This window comes from Lissotriton vulgaris, unplaced genomic scaffold, assembly GCF_964263255.1.
Source record: "Lissotriton vulgaris unplaced genomic scaffold, aLisVul1.2 SCAFFOLD_586, whole genome shotgun sequence".
NCBI classification, from domain to species: domain Eukaryota; kingdom Metazoa; phylum Chordata; class Amphibia; order Caudata; family Salamandridae; genus Lissotriton; species Lissotriton vulgaris.
In genome coordinates, this window is record NW_028250360.1 from 70836 (window position 1) to 92805 (window position 21970).

General features: G+C 44.7%; 1 protein-coding gene across 1 annotated transcript in view; it reads right to left on the reverse strand.

Annotated features, from left to right (window-relative positions):
• The window catches only part of LOC147663281 (zinc finger and BTB domain-containing protein 49-like), a 107639-nt gene that overhangs the window by 53823 nt on the left and 31846 nt on the right, over window positions 1-21970 (reverse strand). Inside the window, exons 4-6 of the mRNA XM_086950560.1 lie at window positions 18692-18738; window positions 9576-9649; window positions 6939-7021 (exon numbers count right to left, since the gene is read on the reverse strand). Of these exons, the coding sequence (XP_086806686.1) occupies window positions 6939-7021; window positions 9576-9649; window positions 18692-18738 (204 nt within the window). The remainder of the gene's footprint in view (window positions 1-6938; window positions 7022-9575; window positions 9650-18691; window positions 18739-21970) is intronic.

The window sequence follows — 21970 nt, forward strand, 5'->3', positions numbered from 1 at the left end:
CCAGCCACATTTAATTTGATTTCAGTGGCACAGTGAGCACAGGACCTGCGTCTCAGCATATCCATCACACTTAGGGCATCAAAGCACAAATAAATGGATGGAATGCAGGAATTAATCTCAGCCACTGGCGATCGCTCAGGGGTCGCATCTCAATCCATTTCTTGCTCACCATGCCCCCTCAGTTTGGACCCAGCCAAATGCAAATCTGCCTTGCCCCTGCTCCAATGGGAACAGTCAAACCCGAACTGCTTGGCCTGGTCCTTCCATAACTGGAAAACAAGCAACCCAAGACCACTGTTGCCCTCATCATAGACTCATAAGCCAGATGTAGCTGGATTTCAGTGGCACAATGAGCACAGGACCCACTTCTGGGAACGCTTGGTGCACCCGTACAGGACAGGTCCAAGATCTCTTATAGTATGGGAAAGGCCTGCGTACATACTAAATAAGCGTGATGGAAGGACACAAATAAAAACCAGGGGGCTACCAATACATGCAGTCAGCTATTCGTGGCAGGGGAACTGAACCATCAGAAATGAATCCCCTTGATGATCTCATGGTGATAATCAACCTCCTACATGCAAGACTTCACTTCCACTATCTGGGTGAAAGTTGCTAACTAAATCTAAAAGGGGCTTTAAACACCTGTTTTTATTGACAATGAAAGAACAAGCATAAAACACCTGAACTTGAGGATGGTTCACCTATTCGTAAGCTTCGTAAAAGAATAATCTTCTGAACATTTACCAAAAGTGAAGAAAATTGTGGAGACCAAGCAAACTGAAATGGAGGCATAGTCAACCCCTAAAACGGCATTATGATTTGCAAACCCAATTATATCTTGCATGATTCGCTCATGGAATGTAAAACACCACCAGCAAAATGTAATGTGGAAGGGTTATTAATAGCACCGAGTCAGGGCTGACCTGTGGTGTGTATTTTATTCATAAAATTGGTTTCTTGCTAGAGATAGGCATTTTAGTGCTTGGCAGGACTGAAGTGTCTCCCTTTAGACAGTTCAAGTTCTATATTAGCTTTAAATGTATGAAAAACCTCAGTGAGAATAAGGAAAGAGAAAAAGGAGGGATTGCAGGAGTTGTAGTCAGACGTGCAGTTGAGAAGGCTAGGAGCTTTAAGCAGCAACAGATGCAACAATTCATTGGTGCCTCAGTTTTCACCCAAAATTAATTCCAAACAGAGCACCGGAGATTCTTCTTTTAGACCTTGTGAAACGCAGGCTAGTACACTCGTACAGTAGACCTTATCAGTAATGGCGTATGAGGTATATGTGGTGTCTGAACCAAATTGCTAGATGTTGGCAGCACTCAAATATCCAGACAACTCAAAGCAAGCATTATATTCAATGCTAAAACTCTGTTATAGTTGTCATCTATAAATGCCTATAATTGCGGACATCATAAGAAAACTAACTCTCAAGGCTGTATGCCAAACTACAGCTTGTACAGTATGGACTAAATATTTGCTCTTCCAAAACAAAAATAGCAGGCGATCGGAAGGAAAACAAGCATTTGCAATGCAATAGGTCTCGCATTAGGAAAGTTTGAGCTATTGGTATTGTAAATGACAAATATTTTATTTATGTGTTGGTTTTAAAAATAGCAAAATTAATAGCTTTGTCATTTACAATGCCAATATTTTTAACTTTCGGAAATGTGACACCTATAGCATTTGTAATGCAATATGTGTTGCATTTACGTGACTTAGATGTATTGATAATACAAATAACAATGGCTTTTAATTTTTTTTATATAATTAATACTTAAATAAAAGTTATTGTAATTTATAATGGCGAAAGCTTCAACTTTTGTAAATAACTTTTGTGAAGATTATGTTCAGTGTATTTTATTGTGACGAAAATCCAAGAACAGAAGTGAAATATAAACATGTTTTTGTGACATTTGTAATAAAGTTTGAAACATTGATAAAACATACTTGAACCAGTTGTTGAATGGTTGCACATATTGATGCTGTGTTGGCGCTGAGTGATGTTGTGGTGGCGATGAGTGATGCTGTGGCATTTAGTGATGCTGTGGTAGCGCATAGTGATGTTGTGGTGCCCCTGTGTGATTCTGTGGTGCCCCCGAGTGATTTTGTGTGGGGTTAGTGATGCTGTGGTGATGCGATAGATTGATAGAGTGAGGGGCTATAGATAAGAGTGAGGGGCTATAGATAAGAGTGAGGGACGATAGATAAGAGTGAGGGGCTATAGATAAGAGTGAGGGACGATAGATAAGAGTGAGGGACGATAGATAAGAGTGAGGGCGACAGATAAGAGTGAGGGACGATAGATAAGAGTGAGGGCGACAGATAAGAGTGAGGGCGACAGATAAGAGTGAAGGCGACAGATAAGAGTGAGGGCGACAGATAAGAGTGAGGGCGACAGATAAGAGTGAGGGCGACGGATAGAGTGAGGGCGACGGATAGAGTGAGGGCGATAGATGGATAGAGTGAGGGCGATAGATGGATAGAGTGAGGGCGATAGATGGATAGAGTGAGGGCGATAGATGGATAGAGTGAGGGCGATAGATAGATAGAGTGAGGGCGATAGATAGAGTGAGGGCGATAGATAGAGTGAGGGCGATAGATAGAGTGAGGGCGATAGATAGAGTGAGGGCGATAGATAGAGTGAGGGCGATATATAGAGTGAGGGCGATAGATAGAGTGAGGGCAATAGATAGAGTGAGGGCGATAGATAGAGTGTTACTTAAAAACTTGTAAAGTGAGGGCGATAGATAGATAGAGTGAGGGCGATAGATAGATAGAGTGAGGGCGATAGATAGATAGAGTGAGGCGATAGATAGATAGAGTGAGGGCGATAGATAGATAGAGTGAGGGCGATAGATAGATAGAGTGAGGGCGATAGATAGATAGAGTGAGGGCGACAGATAGAGTGAGGGCAATAGAGTGAGGGCGATAGAGTGAGGGCGATAGAGTGAGGGCGATAGAGTGAGGGCGATAGATAGAGTGAGGGCGATAGATAGAGTGAGGGCGATAGATAGAGTGAGGGCGATAGATAGAGTGAGGGCGATAGATAGAGTGAGGGCGATAGAGTGAGGGCGATAGATAGAGGGCGATAGATAGAGTGAGGGCAATAGATAGAGTGTTACTTAAAAACTTGTAAAGTGAGAACTCCATTGCATTGGCATCAAGGTATTAGGCTCCACATGGCTCATAGCCAGGATTATACTCATATAAAAGGAGGGCTGATTGCCCTTTAAGTGAGGCCTTATGTGTTGAGCCTAGCTAGAAGTGAAAAGAAGAAACCTCCTTACCTTTTGCAAGTTGCTGATTTCCATATACAGGGGAAAATTCAGCATATTTCTCTGGGGTCAGCCTGGATCCCAGACTGGCTCAGTGATTGCACCTGGATTTGGGATCTGAATGGACCGCTCTCATTTCCTGCATGGTTTCTGATGTCTGTGCTGTATCTTTTCTGTGTGTGTGGGAAGCCTGCACCACAAGTACATGTTCTGTGCCTGTTCTGTGTAAAAAGACAATGATGCTTGTGGTGTGCCAGGTCCCTGAGAGTGATGGAAGTGTCCACCACAAGTGCATGTGCCTTCCCTGTTCTGTGTGTGAAGGCTTGCCCCAGTGCTACCTGTGGTGTACCTGTTCCATGCTTAAGGGAGGTGTACAACACAAGTGCATGTGCTATACCTGTTCACTGTGTGAAGGGTTGCACCAGTGCTGCATGTAGTGTACCAGGTTCATGTGTAAAGGAATCGTGCACCACAAGTGCATGTGCTGTACCTGTTCCCTGTGTGAAGGATTGCATCAGTGATGGATATGGTGTACCCGGTCCATGTGTAAAGGAATCGTGCACCCAAGTGCATGTGCTGTACCTGTTCTCTGTGTGAAGGCTTGCCCAGTGCTGCATGTAGTGTACCCGGTCCATGTGTAAAGGAATGGTGCACCACAAGTGCATGTGCTGTACCTGTTCCCTGTGTGAAGGGTTGCACCAGTGCTGCCTTCGGTGCACCTGGTCCAGGTGTAAGGGAAGCGTGCACCAGAAGTGTATGCGCTGTACCTGTTCCCTGTGTGAAGGATTGCACCAGTGCTGCCTGTGGTGCAACTGGCCCACGTGTAAGGGAATTGTGCACCACAAATGTCTGCGCTGTATCTGTTCTCAGCGTGAAGATTGCATGTGGCGCTTTATACTGTAGCAAATAAATACACCTTGTACTGCACATTCCTTCCGCCGCCCCTTCTCACACAGGGCTATCATTAAGAAATGCGAGGAAGACGCTTGTTTCGCAATTGTTTCAAAGCTTTGTCAGTTATAAAAGCGCAAGCAATAATAAAGATTGGACAAAGACTACACAGCGTGTGAACCGCGTGAAGCCGGGCTTCGAACCACGCGTCCTCCTTCCGAGGTAAACAAACACTGCAAAGACAGCAATTATCAATGCGCGCCCATTTTCAACTTGTATCTAGTCATGAAAGGACATAATACCGAAGCTGACGTACCACACACACACAACGTATAAAAAGCAGCGTACGATATGATGTAACATGCACATTAACCCGAAATAACATTACGATTGCTCCTCTGGATTCATTGATACCATGCCCAATACCGCGCAATAACTCGCTAAAATACACAAGGCGCGTTGATGCCATAACAATATAGATTGACGCTATGCAAATGTAAATAACAGAACAGACCCCCGCAAAAAGCCCCGGACAAACCTTTCTCGGGCGTCTTTTGCTGGTATTTCTCAGTTGGGAGCAAGTAATGCCCCTTCCTCGTTTAACACCTGTGACGCTCTTCCAGTCGTCTGGGGATTTTTGAGGAAATTAAATCAGAGAAGCGCGATTGCTTCTTTAAAGCTCCGAGAAGCCTTGCAAGTCCTAGAAGCCGCAAGGAGTTTTAAGACGTTCTTAAAATTCTTTGATAACACAGGATGGGGAAGGTTTGGATTTTCTAGAAGGTTCTCGAAAATTCCGCATTGTTCTAGGGCACGCGAAAAGTTCTGGAAAGCTCCTCTTTGATGCCCCTGAAAACTGAGACTTATGGGAAGAAGAGTGACTGACAGGATGCTGTGGATGGTTCTAGCGGTTCGTGGCCACCTAGAAAGTTCCAGCGTAGAGCGATAGCGCTGGGAGTTCCTAGCAGTTTGGGGAGCAGCTCCCGGAAGCCCTGGGCAGCGCTAGAAGTTCAGAAGCTCGCAGCCGGCCGCGCTCCCTCCGAGAACCACCCCGGCTTGACATAAAAGAAGAGAGAGAGATGCGATCAGTCTCCAGTCCCCACCCTCCAGCGAGGGGAAGTCACTGGAAATATTTCACCTCAATAATTAGACATCGAAATGCGTGGGGAGGAGGAGGGCGGGGACTGTAGGAAGGAGGGAGCCCGCCTGACTGAGGGGCGAGGTACGGAGCTCTTTACCTGCAGGCAGGAGGCAGGGAAAAGTGGGCAGACGCCCAGATCCAGAGTATGGAAACATCGCTGCGAGGATTTATGAATCAGTATGGGCGTTAATTAGTGGTCGCAACTAAACCCGCCCCTCCCGTGAACCCTGGCACTGCCAGTGCGACCCCTGGCCTGAGAGGTCGCCGCAGCAGTGCCAGGAACAAAAGCCAAACACGGCTCCTCTCGCAAGCCTTTTAAGACGCTTTCAATTGCAGCAAGCGGGGGCGTGTGGCTGCCATAAATAAATTCGGCAGTTCACCTCATACTACAAGGAAACACAGTGTTACCGCCGTTTTCTTTCAATTTTTTTATTGTCGCTGGTTGAGAGAAGCTAGCATAAAAGGCGATGTTTCTCGGCGTCACATGGAATTGTCAGATGAAAGGAAAATAAATGGAGGTGTGGGCACAAAAGAAAAATTAACCGATGGCCAGGGACAGCAGAGAGACGCAGAAGACACGCCAAACAGAGAGAACAAGGCGGAAGAGACGTGAGACGCCAGCGGCCACTCGCATGCACATCTCCTGTCCTCGTAGTGATCGGGAGGGTGCCGCCGCGCTGCCCGCGGCGACCCGGAAGCTCTTGGCCGGCCGGCCAATCCGCTCGCGGCTGACCGGAAGTCCCGCCTCCTGAGGTCCGTGAGAAGGCCTGCCGGCGCATGGTGCGCCCTGCCGGTCCTGGGTAGCCCGGGTCCCCAGGAGGGGGCCGGGGAGATGGAGGAGTATGGCGCCTGTTGCGGTGCTCCTCTGACCTGAGGGAGCCCCGATTCAGAAGAGGAGACGCGCCGTGAGGAGCGGAGCGCGAGAGGAACCCCGCCGGAAGAGCGCAGTCGGTGAGTGGGGCCCAGGGCTGATGTGAGGTCCGTGCGTGCCTGTGTGTATGCCTGTGGGGGATGGGGGGGCAGGGGGGGGGGGGGAGTGTGTGCGCGCGTGTGTGTGCGCGAGGAAATGTGTGTGCGCATGCGTGACTGTGTGTGATTGAGAGAGAATGCGAGGCAGGGGATAGTGTGCCATGTGCCTGTATGTGTGCCGTGTGCCTGCGTGTGCATGCGCGCGCCTGTGTGTGTGCGTGCATGCAGAGGGGTGGGGGCTGCCTGTGTCTGTGTGTGAGCAAGGGCTGTGTGTTGCTCCGCGCAAGCGCAGCTCAGACGCGCGCTCCCGAGGTGAAATCTGACATTGTCAAAGCGCGCGTCTGATAGCTGTCCACATTCCTAAATACGGGCCACAATAGGTCTGAAGCAGACACCTTCAATGCTGACGCATTGAGGGTAGGTCTGCTCGACCTAAAAAGGTAAGAAAAGGCAAAAAGCACACACCACAGTCATCATAGTGTAAGGAAAGGGGGCTAAGGTAAGACTGATAAATGTCCCTGTGAGGGGTGGGGCCAGAAATTATGTGGACTGGGACATAATTATTCTACACTTTTTGTTTTCAATTCAGATTATTAAGCCTGCACATATAGGAGATACAACTGAAAAAGGAGCAAACATAAAATATAGCTTTTCATTACCTCTGCCGCAGGCATCACATAAATGAGGCTTCTCTCCAGTGTGAATAACAATGTGACGTTGTACATCACCAGAAGCTGCAAATCTACAACAAAAAGTGACAAGTAATACAGTGTAAAAGCTTTGTGCTTCACCAATACTGGTTTGCATGCTAGAGATGATAAATCTGCTTTTACAGAATACCTGTAAATATGAATGAGTATTAACTTCATACAAGGATACCGTATCCTAACCATGATCAATACGATTATACATCATTGTTAAGGCTATGTTTGGAAGCACCCAGAAAATCATGCAACAAAAATAAATTACAATCTCCTACAAGCACTATGTTTGCCATATAGTTCCCAAAGGCACATACTGTGCTTAGGCATACCCTAGAGTTATGTAATTGTTTCACTTTTGATTTTAATTATCTATGATTTGGTGCAAAATAAATAAAAGACATAATTGGAAAACATTGTTTGTGCATGACATTCACAAGTAGCATAAGGGAAGACTAATGAGCTGGATCTTGTATCAGAAAGCTTAATTGCACGTTGTGAGGGTGAAATTCAAAACGATAGCTGAATTACATGAATGAATGAATGAATGAAGGAGTTTTATAGAGCGCGCATTACCCAAAGGTGTCTTAGTGCTAGGCGAATCAAGGAGCATCAAGCCAAGTTAGGTCTGAGTGGCAGACAGTGGCAGAAGTAAAGCTTCTTCCAGAGTTGGGATAAAAGTATTAGGAGGGAAAGTGAACTTCTAAACACTCAGATTTTCGCATGAGCAAATCTACACATGCATATTTGCTCATGTTAAAATGCAGTACACAAATATTTTCTAGGAGTACTGTTTCTTGTCCTACTTCTGTAAATTCTTGGAAATTCATGAAAGCCATATAGCTCACTTAATGCAAGAAACATATACCATGGGTGCTCTTTTGAGACTTTCTTTAATAATTGGGCCCCTAATTTGGTCTGGCGTTGACCATGACATTTTGCGCTTATTAAAATTATGTCTCGCTCTCTTCGTACTGGCTGGCTTCACTGAGAGCTACAGCATACTTGTCTTTCACAAGGAGCATATTGGCCCACAAAGTAGTTTTGTTCAGTGCCAGTAACTACTGTGGCAGTGTGTGCTTTTTGAGATCAAACTTTTTTTTGCTTTTGCTAATGTTTATTATAATGGTGAGGGCCCGGCAGTTCCCACGCCAATAAGATTTCACAAAAACCATTGCATGCCAAAACAAGTCACACCTTGACATTGATTAAAAAGTGGACCACCAATTTCAGACCTACTGGCTTTGTCAATGCTCGTTTATTTTTCTTTCCCATAATTCTATTGAAAAGGGTTACACTGATTTTCCACTAGGAATATTTTTGGGAAAGACTAGCATGCATAAACACATATTACAAAATGATGCTACAAAGAAATGGCACCTGAAATGTTATAGTAGTTTCGCGATTCTTTTTTCCTGCTTTAATTTTTTAAATGAACATTTTATTTTGAAAGCAAAGAATCATCAATCATGCTTTCAAGCTTCTGCAAATATCCGCATCAAATCAGGGAGCATTCTGGGAGCATTATACATGGCCTCATATTGCTGAACTTTAAAAAAGTGTTTACACATTTCTATACTTGAATCACTGTCAGTAGTGCAGTCAGAGCTTACAACATTTACTTAGAGCGCTCACCCCAAAAATAATTGCTTTCAATTAATGAACCATAAATACAAGTTTGAACAGCATTAACATATGGACGCAGATGATGTGTTGACGCTGAAGTCTCCACTCTACTGTGGGATGGGAAACCGCACGTATAGCGCAACATAAGCTGGTCCGCAGCTGGTAAGATGGGGGAATTGCATTACGTAATTGTACTACTGGGCTTCTCAACTGGTGGTGATAAATCAATGGATACATGCCCCACAGGATGAACCTGCTTTCTGGGGTGCAACAGCTCACACAATTAAAATATGGCATACAGCGCAGAGAGCACTGGGGTGGGAGGGAGTGCTGACTTTCCTAATTTATCTGCTCCTGGAAGCAGACCACAGGCAATGTATATTAAAATCTAAAAAGTTATATTAATGTTCGTGATGTGCTAAACAGAAAGTATTTATGTAATTACAAATGGAAATATACAAAGATCAAACCCAAGACTCAGATTCTACGGTTACTATTGGACCACTAACTAGCTGTAAATGGTACATATAAAAACACCTTTTATATGATGTTGGTCAATACACTTATTAGTAAGAGCCTCAGAAACATTTGACCATTTTTTGTGATGACTGTTATGCAGCCTTATTAGAGCACCCCATGAAGAACACACATTCTCCTACACACAGGAGTATCAACTTGAACAAAATTATAAAGTGCATACGTTATTTAAAAGGATACACCATAGTGATTAGTAGAAAAGTAAAACACGGACATCACTACTTAGCACACTACGGAGGACGAGTCTGGGGATGCTCATGTTGAGCATATAAAAACGTCATGTAACAGCATAAGAGTGATCCACCTCACAGTGAACTTTGCAAAGAAAGTAGTAATTCATTGTCCCAATCTTGGGTTATTTTTGAGGGGCAACTGTACAAACTTCTGACTGCGTACTACTAGTAAGATATCTGCATGCTTTACAATACCAACCGTTTCCCACAGACTTCACAGATGTATGGTTTATCACCGGAATGACGGCGTAAATGTGTTTGAAGGTTACCAGCCTGTAACAAAAAGCAAACATTTTAATATTACTCAGCATGAAACTTGTGAGTTTGACTACAAAAGAATTACTTTAATGCAATAGAAATATATAGAAAAATCAAGCTTGTCTTAATGGAAACAATTCATCCAACCATATGATCTCACTGAGTGCAATATATATATATATATTCATGGGGCAACCTTTTGTGTGAATATAGATCTATATAAATAAAAATGTTAATGTTCCTTAGTTCAAAATTTTAAATCTCCGAAAGTTCTTCACCGATTGATTTGAAATTATGACACAAGGTTGGATTTGATTAAGCGTGTGTTTATATATACACAACATGGGATTTGAATACGCCGTGTCCAATATGCGTGTGTTTTTAATCGAAAGGCCGAACAGACCCTATCGATTGAGTTGCTGCGCAAAAACTACAAGGGACGCATAGAGACAAGAGTCTACATATATTAGGATGGAAAGTTGGAGTCAGGATGGCAGAGCGGTAAGTGGGGGGAGGAGTTGGATCACTTTGCAACATTAAGAAAGGACACATAGAGACAATAGTTTACATATATTAGGACGGACAGTTGGTGTCCGGATGGCAGACCGGGAAGTGGGTGGAGGGAGGGGGGAGGAGTTGGTTCACTTTGCAACATTGGGCCGTGTTTATATATACACAACGTTGGATTCGAAATCGCGCGTGTCAATGCACGAGATTTTTAATCAAAAGATCGAACAGACCCTATTAATTTGATTGCTGCGCAACAACTACAAGGGACGCATAGAGACAGTAGTCTACATATATTAGGATGGACAGTTGCTGTCTGGATGGCAGACCGGGAAGTGGGTGGAGGAATTGGTTCACTTTCCAACATTAGCGAGTGTTTATATATACACAACGTGACAATAGTCACAAAAACATATTGTGTGCCCACAAGTATTGTGAAATTAAACATATTAGAAACGTGTGCTTACTCTTTTCTTTCTCTTCCATTTAACCAGACTGAGCCACAGCAACACGTGGCAGTGTACAGCTAATGTAATATATATATATATATATATATATATATATATATATATATATATATTTAGTGTTGCTCTATTTTAAAGTGCCCTCATGCTCCATTTGTCCATTTGCAGCCTTGTTCACAAACCATGGCCCTTATTTAGTTACACCATTTAAAGAGCACATTACTCCCCGTTACAGAAAGTGACAACGTATTTGATAATTTGTATAGTATGTATATATATATATATATATATATATATATATATATATATATATATATATATATATATATATATATATATATATACACACACACTTATATACTGAGCAGCCACGCCCGAAAATAAAGTTTACATACCCCTGTGGCGTGTCAGAGTTTGTTTGGGACAAACTAGACAAACTAGTTGGTAGGGGTGTGGCGGGGTGGGTGTGTGTGAAATTTCAAGGTATATCATGGATGTCCCATAGTATATAGCGATGTCAAGGCACTGCGTGATTGGCTAATGACAAATGTTAAAGGCAGCCATGTTGTTTTTGGTACACTTCGACTGTATTCTGCGTTAAGCCCTTAGATATAAGCAAGTGTTAGGTTTGATAGTTTTCTCTACCTATTACAACTTTAATAAAGTGCTACTAGGTAGGAAAAAGACTCTAGACCATACAGAACGCTGCAGCCAAACTCATCCTGGACCTCCACAAACGATAAAAATGAGAAAAGATGGCAGTCCAAGTCACTTGTGCACGCCTACATAGACCTCCACGACCTAGGGCTTGCCTACCTCAACCATCGACTGAACTTCCACCACTCCGCTAGACACCTGTGCTTCTCTTCACTCACCCTCTCACATATTCCCTGCATCCGTCGCAGCTGCAGCTTACTTATTTATTTATTTATTTAATGGATTTATATGGCGCAACAGCTACCCTGAGGTTTCCCGGCGCCCTGGACCTGCAGTCGATTAAAGGGGACACAGAGTTTATTGATTGAAAAACCATGTCTTAATGCCTTTTCGGAATTTTCCATAGCTCTGTTCCAGCCGTAGCTGAAGAGGAAGCGAATTCCACAAGACAGGAGCCAGCTGCTGCGAAGGAGTGGCCACCCATCTGCACTCGTTTGAATCTAGGGACTACAAATTTAGCCTGATTTGATGAGCGAAGATGACGAGTAGGAGTGTACTTTTGAACCAGCTTGCATTAATAGCTAGGAGCCATTCCCGTGTTGATTCCGAACATAAAGCGGAGTGCTTTAAATTTAGAGCAATTGCCAATCTTAAGCCAGTGTAGATCATGTAGGTAGTCAGAGATGTGGGTCCTTCTATTGAGGCGATAAAGTAGTCTGGCTGCAGCATTTTGGACAACCTGCAGCCGACGAGTGACCTCTGTATTGGTTCCTAGGTATAACATGTTCCCATAATCCAGTCTTGAGACAATAAGGGCCTGGACTCTTGTGCCCCTTCAGGAAGCTGCCAAAGGATTTTCCTCAGCCATGGCAAAACATATAGAGGCAGTTTTCACGACTCGTCGCATAGACAATTTGTCATCAATCATGATGCCCAAATTGCGAACAGACTGCACTGCCTGAGGGGAAGGACCCATTTCAGTTGGCCAATGCAAAGGACCCCAAAGCTCCTACGTTGCTGCCAAGACCTGGAATGACCTTCCCTTCCAACTCTGCACAGCCCCCTCGCTAGCACACTTCAGAAAGAGACTCAAGTCCTGGCTCTTCGACTGAGCCACAGCGCCCAGATACCCCTAGGGGTAACAGTGTTACGCTTTACAAATGCGGTTTGATTGATAGGTTGAATTGCAAGTTTCTAACTAATTAAAACACATGTACTGAGAACTGCGGTACTTAAAATAAATAAATGTTAAATTACAAATACACTGTAGTACACTATATTTCCCTAATACAATGTAAGAAAGTGTATTTTTTAACATATTCAAATCTTCACAAAGGAAGTCTGCATAGTACTGGGGTAATACCTACAAATTACTGTGCTAGTTACACAAATGAAAAACAAAATGCAGTTCTCCCCAAACTGCTACAAATATACATAGAAAATTATAAATACATTTCTCTACCTATTTCCACTTTAGTAAAGTGGGAATAGGTAGGCGACAACAATAAAACTACTATTTGCCTATATCTAAGACTGTAACCCAGAACGGAATAGATAGCAGCCAAACTGTGCTGCAAATGGCATGCTTTCCTTTTATATTTGGTAAACACAGCCATTAGCCAATAACATACTGCGTTATTATGCACATGTACCGCAAACTTAGCGTGGTATCCTGCAGGACAATATGTAATTACGTATATTAAAATGTATAACTTTAACACTACTTACACTATTCACACATACTACCAAAAATTGTTTAGCTCTAATTTTTCTACCACATTCGCAGCTATCTGGTCTTGCATGACCAGGTGAAAGTCATAAGTTCAGGCTGACAGTGATGGAGTGTGGGCCAGACACAGGAACCATCTGAGACAACCTGAAAAGATGACCTTCTAAAGTCTAGTGTGAAAAGTTCAGTTCATGGTGGAGGAAGCCGCAAGGAGCAGGGAGAGCGCAGTGGACGGTCGTCACTATAGTGCAAAGATCCTGTCGGGCGTCGTTGGTAGTTGTTGCTAAAGATGCGTACCGGCGGTCTCGGCAGGCTGTAGTGCAAAGTGCAGATCTTGTGGCGTTGGTCTTCAGTAGTGGCCCGTGTAACGCATGGAGTCTGGTTCACTGAAGCTTCATGTTGGCAGTTGGCACGGGCCGCAAGATGTTGCCGTGAACTGACCTGTTCGCAAAGAGCTCAAAACTTCAGGATTTTTTTCTTTTTGGTAAGGAGGAGCTCAACTGATGCCACACCAAGGGTCCAAGAATAAGGAGACATGGCTTAGGGTTTAGGGCTGAGGAACTCCAGCAGAAGTCAGCATGGTTCAAAAAGGCCCAGTTACTATGTCCAGTTGCAGCTGGGAAGTTGTAGAGAGGCCTCTGGAGCTTGTTGTGTCACTGTAGCTCAAAACAGGAGGTTAGTCAACTGACCCTTTGAGTCACTTAAGTCTGGGATGAAGGCTGCAGTTCCATTCTTCCTTCTCGGCAAGCAGGAAAGGCCTCAAGCAGTAGGGTGTCCTTCTTCTGTAGTATCCACAGGTCCAGGAGTTTTCCTTAAGAGTAGGATTGACCTCTTGTAAAGGGGTTCTGAAAGCTGCTCACACGCTCGTGTGTGTGAGCAGGCTTTCGCCGCCTGCCATTGGCTTTAGCGTGTTTTTTGTTTTTTAAACGGCACGGGATTGGGTAAATGCGGGCACATGTCCAGCCTTTGCTCCGCCCATTCCCGTCCGTATCTAGGACGCACATCATGGCGCGTCATCAGAAGACAGGCTCCCTCGACCCCCCATCTCCTATCTGGTACGCACCACGGGTTTATCTGGGCAGAGTTTTCTGCATGGTCACCTTACCAGACCGGCAAGGATCGCGCAAGCTTTTGCGATCCTTTTGACATTCCTTCGTTTTAATGAGTCTGAAATTCCTTCGTTTTAATCTGGTTGAAATGTGTGGGTTTTCATCTAGGCGTAATCCTGAAAGATTTGCTGGTATCCTTGCAGAGTTCCGAAGGCTTTTCCAGCCACGGCTCCTCAAGGGTTACTTCTTTAATATCCGAGGCCTGGAGATGCATTTTTCCCCCTTTTTTGGGGGGAGGAAAAAGGAAGTGGCAGTTCTCTCCCCGCAATCTGCAACAAGACTTGGAGACCGCAGCCAGAGCGCCTCGAGTGGCCGTCGGAGAGGTACGAGCTTGCGAGGTCCAGGAGTTCCAAAACAGAGGCCCCCCTGACGTTGTTCGACCTAAGCTCCAGGTATTATTGCCACCCCTGTAAAGGTTCACTCTGAGGGTCCCGGGTTTTTATATCTTCTACCGTTATTTATTTCTTCCACTCTCTGAACTATGGAGCTCTAGGGGTGAATGCTCCTTCATGAGTTTCTGTCTCATTTAGTTACCTTGCGGGTTATTTATTATTATTTAGATGTTTTCTATAGCGCTAGCCAGACCCGAGGGTATCGGAGCGCTTTACAACATGATGAAGAGGAGACAGAATACAGGACAGGGCAAGGTAGCCAAATACAGAAGAGTTCAAACTTTACAGTTCTGCTGAGCGTCAGAGGTGTGTCACTGAGGTAGAGAGGTCGAGGGATTCGAGGAGTAGCCATGCGGTAGATGGGTCAAGAGGTAGTCTCAAAGTCTAGGGAAAGCAAGACTTATGCTGTAATTTTCTCTTAGAGGTGCCGACCCAGGGGCTGAGAGTTCGGGGGAGGGCATGAGGTAGGTAGTGGTTGTGCGATGTCTGATGGCTGCCCGGTGGGGGCGCGATGTCAGGTGACTGCCAGGTGGGGGCGTGTGAGTCACGTAATTGCTTTCGGGAAGGCGCGGTTGAGGTACAGGGTTTTTAAGAGGCTTTTGAATTTTGGAAAGGAGGGGGTGGTTCTGTTGTCGACTGGGATGGCGTTCCAGATTCCTCCATCTGTAGCATTTGTAATTGCATTTCACCTTCTGTCTGTGATCTATCTGAATGCTATCCATGAAACCGTCCTTAAGCCTCATTTCAGATGTCTATTCTTTCCACGCTATTTCAAGTTATATTCCTAAGCATCTGACCTTCAGAACAATCATCTCACCACATTCCCAACACCTCCTAACTGGCCTGCTTGTCCTGGAAATCAAAGTCAACCCTCCTGTAACACAGAAATTGCTAAAAACGTACCTATATTTCTCATACGTTTATTCCTACATAATATTACTATATTTTATCATAATACAAGCACACACAATCCCACTCTATAAACTTTCCTCTACTTTACTCAACTCAACACCACTACACGCTAAACTACTCAACTCCACTACACTCTATAATAATTTCCTCTACTCTATACTACACCACTTCACTGTACCACACTACACCCTATAGGTCTACATTAACAAAATTCGAGCTAGTAATGTTGCATTAATATTTGCTACACCAAAAACTCAAACTTTTAATATTTCGAGACCTATTGCATTGCAAATGCTTGTTATACCTGGTGCCTCCTTTGAAGTAGGAGAAAGTTCTGGTGTTCCTACCTAGAGAGGCCTCTGGAGTGAAAAGGAACAGAGATCTGGGAAGACGAACAGAGGGCAGTGAAGAGGAGCAGAAAGCTTGGAAAGGGCAATGGAGAGGAGCAGAGAGCTGAGAAAGTGGCAGTGAAGAGGAGCAGAGAGCTGGGAAAAGGGCAGTGAAGTGGAGCAGAAAGCTGAGAAAAGGGCAGTGAAGAGGAGCAGAAAGCTGGGAAAAGGGGAGTGAAGAAGAACAGAAAGCTTGAAAAAGGGCAGTGAAGAGGAACAGAAAGCTTGGAAAAGGGCAGTGAAGAGGAGCAGAGATCTGGGAAAAGGGCAGTGAAGAGGAGCAGAGAGATGATAAAGGGCAGTGAAGAGGAGCAGAGCTTGGAAGACAAACAGAGGGCAGTGAAGAGGAACAGAGAGCTTTGGAAAGGGTAGTAAAGAGGAGAAGAGAGAGCTTGGAAAAGGGCAGTAAAGAGGAGCAGAGTGCTTGGAAAAGGGCAGTAAAGAGGAGCAGAGAGCTGGGAAAGGGGCGGTGAAGAGGAGCAGAGAGCTGGGAAAAGGGCAGTAAAGAGGAGCAAAGGGCAGTAAAGAGGAGCAAAGAACTGTAAAGAGGAGCAAAGAGCTGGGAAAAAAGACAGAGGGCAGTGAAGAGGAGCAGAGAGCTTGGAAAAGGCAGTGAGGAGTAGCAGAGAGCTGGAAAAGGACAATGAAAAGGAGCAGTGAGCTGGGAAAAGGGCAGTGAAGAGGAGCAGAGAGCTGGGAAGATGAACAGAGGTCAGTAAAGAGGAGCGGGGCTGGAAAGATGAGCAGCGGGTTAAGAGGAGGAACAGAGGGCTATTAAAAAGAAAAAAAATATGGGGTAAGTAAGAGGGATCGCGGGTTGTGAAGAGGATAGGGGTCTCCGAGTATGAGCAGAGGGTTGGTAAGAGACGCCGAGAGCCGTGAACAAGGAGCAGTATTCACTGAAGAGGAACGGAGCTCTTCGAAGACAAGGAGAGAGAGGGCTGTGAATTATGGCAGAGGCTCTTGGGGCTGCGAAGAGGTGCGAGGAGAAGTCGACAGCTGTGGAGTGCACAGGATACTGTGAAAAGGAGAGAGGGGCCGTGGAAAGGTGCCAGTGGTTATAAGCGTACCCGGCTGTTGCCAGGAGCTGACAGCTGCACGGCACTCGCCCTTGGCCCGCTGGCTGATGGTCTCCTAGCCCCTCTCCTGGGTGGTGGCGCCATCGGCCTGCAGCCACAGCCGCTGGGGTAGGTAACGCCGTCACTGCCGCACACAGGGGACCTGCTCTTGCACACGCACACCCCCGGCGCCCTTCCTGCACTTGTGGATCTTGAGGCACTCGGTGCCTGTGCTGCTGGCCCCCACTTGCCCACACGGCTTGCCCTCCCCGAGGGTGCAGAGCTGGCAGCAGCCACAGGTGTCTAGCATCGTGCCCTGGGCACAGCCCTCCTCCTACAGAGGTTGGCACAGGGCCGGCTGGCACTGCCCACAGCCCTGATGAGGCCCCAGGGAGGAGAGCGCAAGTATCGCAGGCAGGAGCAGGAGGGGCGAGAGCTGTACCCTGTGCTCACTCCGGGAGTAAGCGCACCTCTCCTCTTTGCAGCGTGTGCAGCCAGAACAGCGAGCGCACCTCTGGCTAGCGAGCGACACGCACCGCAACAGGCCACCAATAGGGGAAGCAGAGTCACTGCTGAGCAGTGTGCGCCTGAAAGAAAATGGTGCTCACTGACTACCTAACGCTGACCATGTAACACAGCAAGTAAAAGATCCAGTCCTGATGGGCGGTCACAAAATGAGACAAGGCGGTTACAAGGAGAGACTAAGAAGCCTCATATTGAATCGGAAGCCAGCCAACGAAAAGTATGGGTGGAGAGTGGGCGAGGCTTCCACAGCACTTCAACATCATACCCTACTACAGCATGCCTCGTAGTGCATGCGCGCTGCAACGCTAGACTCGACCTAAAAATAAGGTTAATATAGTCTATTGATATGTTGGATGAGTTAGAAAAGACAATGGGTCGGCAATTGCTTCAGTAAAACTCAAGAACATACATTTTAAGAAGCACAAGCTGATGAACAAGGTCATTTGTGCTACTTATTCGGTTGCACAACTGATATTTCTAATAACAGTCAAGGTCTATTTGAAATATCCCATTTCAGTAATCAAGAATCTAATTTTCTCAAGAGCATGTGGTTTGAATGTGAACTTAAGGATGAATAGATAACAATTTAAAGTCATGGTCAGCGCATAAGGGAAGCCAGCTTCTGCAAATATTCAAGGTCTCTACTTTATTAGGCCATAAACATAGTGCAGAAGACTTTGAATTCTTTCAATAGGGCACTAAGAGCAATAGGGTGTTTTTAAGGTTTTGTGTGGTCCTGTGCTTTTCCAAGGAAGGATATTCAGCTGCTGGCTTATGCATCAGTTTTAATTGGGCAGGACATCTGAAGGACTGGTCACTTCCAAAACAACGCAATGATCACTCAAATAAAATTTACCAAATTACAATAAATATAGTTGAAGCAATGCTTCCAACATTTCACTATGCCTAATCTTTGAGAGCAGGGTACAGGGCGATCTATCCAAAGTTAATCTCCAGTTTCTATTTCCTCCATAATATACCTGGAGCACTTAGCATACCCAATGCAGCAAATTTTATACAGAGGTGTTGAATTCAATGGTATTTTGGGTTGATGTTACAATTATTATTTCAATTGAAAACCAACTCATCAGAGAAATAGTGAGAGAGTTGCAAAAAGAGTCTTGAAAGCCATTCTAGGAATAATGTGGTAGAGGAATCAAAGTTCTTTCAAATAGAAGTTTTGCCCCCCCCAAAAAAATGGACACGAAGGTTCTCAAATCAATTTGTTTAAAGAGAAGCATTGCTCACATTATATTTTAAATAGATCTAGTACATCATGTAAAATAAGATATTTATTAACAGATGAAAATCTTACCTGTGAGAACCGCTTTCCACAAATGACACATTCAAAAGGTTTCTCACCTAAAAAAAAGTCACATTTGTGTTCTATTAAAGACTTACCGATTCCACTTACAAATATAAATCACAAAATGACCAAACTGTGGATGTCCCATTAAAAATTGTGCTGGTTAGTTGCAATATAAAGTTACCTTTAATAAATATATCTGGTAGGTACTGTATATTCAAGAGCATTGCTCATCTAATGAATATCCTCAAGGAGACAGGAAACCTATCACCAGCAAAAGACCTCCAGGGTGTAGATGGTGCTACGTGATGCTAGTTATGTCTCCGTCCAGCGAGGATGCGACAGTGGCTTACATATGGCACTGTCTAGCGCACTCACATCCGTCTTTTGCATTTTTGCTTACACCCCACAAAGTACGCTGAGAGGAACTAAAAGCTTAACAACAGTGAAAAATAACAGCAAAAACCACCACTGCGTACTTTGGAATACTGGTTTGGAAAAACAGTGAATGGTGACTGGACCAAGGGGGCCTGTAATTCACCAAACCTATTGCAAAAGTAGTTGCTACCATTAATACAGGATTAGGAGCCTGTAGGCAAAAGTAACGACTGTGTATTGGTTCAAATGGTGATGCCAAGACAAAAGACAAAATTACATCAAATCCCACTGCAAAATAAAAGGCATGGGAGGTAAGCTGATAATCACTACCTATAGTGTGAAGCATAAAGCCTTTAGTTGACACCACTTAATTCCCACATGTGCAGTTGGAGCATCTGAGCACTGGAGTGGAGGACTCAACCATTTTATTGCGAAAGCAGATCTTGTCTGTGTGGGAGGTGCTGAGGGGGCCAGATAATTGCAGATCTGCATACCAAATCTTCCTAACCAAAACTGGGGCAATAACTAACAAATATTCAAGATCCTTTTGCACTTTCGATAGGGACTTTTAAAGCAGAGGAAATACATGGAATGAGAATGGCGAACAATGTGACCAGTTGAATCTGAAGGAGCCATTTAGAGGGAAATGCTAGACACAGAACAAAGTGCCCTTCCTGTTTGCAGCCATGACGAAGTCCACATAAGGAAATCACAACAGCCAAATAATCTGTGTTGTCACTGTGGGAAAAAGTTCCCATTCATGACCCTCCAGGTACAAGTGACTCAAGTGCTCCACCTTCACATTCAGAGTGCCTGCCATATTGGCCGCCACCAGGAAAATAACCCATTGCAGAGCCCACAGTCACAAACGCAAATCCTCCCAACACAGGGCCCAGGGATCCAAATCAACCTGCCTATAGTGGTAGTGGGTGGTAATCATGTTGGCTGAAAAGATCTGTGCAACTAGCTATGAAATGGAGAAATGAAAAACCGTCAGGGCAAATATGGCGCCTACTTGACTAGCTAATTTTGCCATCTGTCCAGGTGACAAAGGGGGCTCTGCACAAAGGGGTCGGATTCCTCTCCTGTGAAAGGGAGCCAGATTTGCATTTCAAATGCAGCAGCTCTTTGAAGCTTCCCACCCTAGGAAGGCTTACCAGAAGGTCATCCAGTGGGAGGGGAGGGCCACCCTGTATCCGGACAGGCTTTTGTTCTTGGTCTCCTGAGAGCAAACGGTTCGCATCCTAGGAGGTCATAACAGTGTCTCACATGGCAGGCTGGCAGAAACCCATCTCCTTCCCTTCCCCTTCATTCTCATCACCTTCCCTCCCCTCCATGCCTCTCCTTTACCTCCCGTTTCTTACTACACTTTATGACCTTCAGTTTTTCTTTCACATTTTTGTCGTTCCTGCTCCTAGGTATATTTTATCGAACCTTCTCACCAAACTGCGACCTCTCTTTGCTTTTTCATCCAGTTTACCCTTTATTCTGTATGGACTGCTTATTTTTGAATCAACTTTCTGTACTTATACACACTGTACATGTATTTAAACACCTTTCTGTTACAATTGTAAAGCACTCTGATACCTCTGGGTCCGGCCAGCGCTATATAAAACCGCTAAAATAAAATAAATAAATACAACTAGAGGCTGGTAGGTTTTCAGAGAGCACCTATTAGGTGCCCTCTGTGTTCGTGTATTTATAAATCTAACACTAGCATCAGTGTTGGTTCATCAATACGAGATAGTTTATACCAAACATCCCTATCTTCAGGGAAGCCATATTGTAACTGGGGAACTTGTTTTCACCAGTGTCCACTACATGGTTTAAAATGGCTTCCCTGGTCACCTGTACTGGCAGTAATAGAACTGAACAGCACAGGGACATATCTGCTCATGCAGGTATGCCCTCGCATATAACAATAAGCACCCTGCCATTGGGCTGTCAGGCCTTCTGTAGGGGTGACTTGCAAATAGTACATGCAGTGGTATGGGACATGGTACACAGGGATGTGTGAAACGTCATGTTTGCACTTTTGTCTACACCAAGACACACAGACTGCAATGGCAGGCTTTCATGTGCTTGGTGAGGGATTCCTTAGGGTGGCACATTCAGAGCTGCAGCCCTTAGTAGTGATCTTTAGTACCTCAGGCCCTGTATAACAGGGTTTCCCATTACTAGGGGCGTACAGAGGGTGTTAAAGGCTTTTGCCAATTGGAGAAACAACTGTACAGTTTTGGGAAAGAGATCTGTCACAGGGGACCTGGTTAGCAGAGCCTCAGTGCACTTCCAGTCGAAATCATATCATCAGGCAAAAAGTGAGGTTCACCAAGTCTGAATGGGCTACTTTCCTGCATATACCTACTGTGGGAATTTAGGGGCGCATCCACCAGGTGTCGTATGAAAAGCAAAGGCATCCTCCAGATGCTGAACTCACTGTCACAAACAAAATGCCCTCATTTACCACATCCTGAAAACAAGTCGGGTTGGCCCTGAATCAGCAAGGCTGGGCCGGTATATATCCAACAAAGAACAAGTGCCTATACTGAAAGTTATTAGAAGAGGGATTTGACCACCAGAAAGGAGAGTTCTTCAAGACTGGGGTGTGCTTGTAAATTGCTATTTTATTTTAACGTCTGGGTCAAAGAAAGAAGGGGTTATATATGTTTTGGTCATATACAATTGAACAGAAAATACAGTTTTTACACACCAAGAGAAAATACTATGGACAAAAACCAGTGAAAATGTTAAAATCCAACAGGCATATCGAATTCATTCATATCACATTCATTCATCTTCATTCGTACAACACACAACTCCAAATACTCAACCCGGTTAGATACGAATAAATAACCGAGCAGAGTATTAGGTCTGCTACAATATATACAGTTATTATATACAATTTTTACA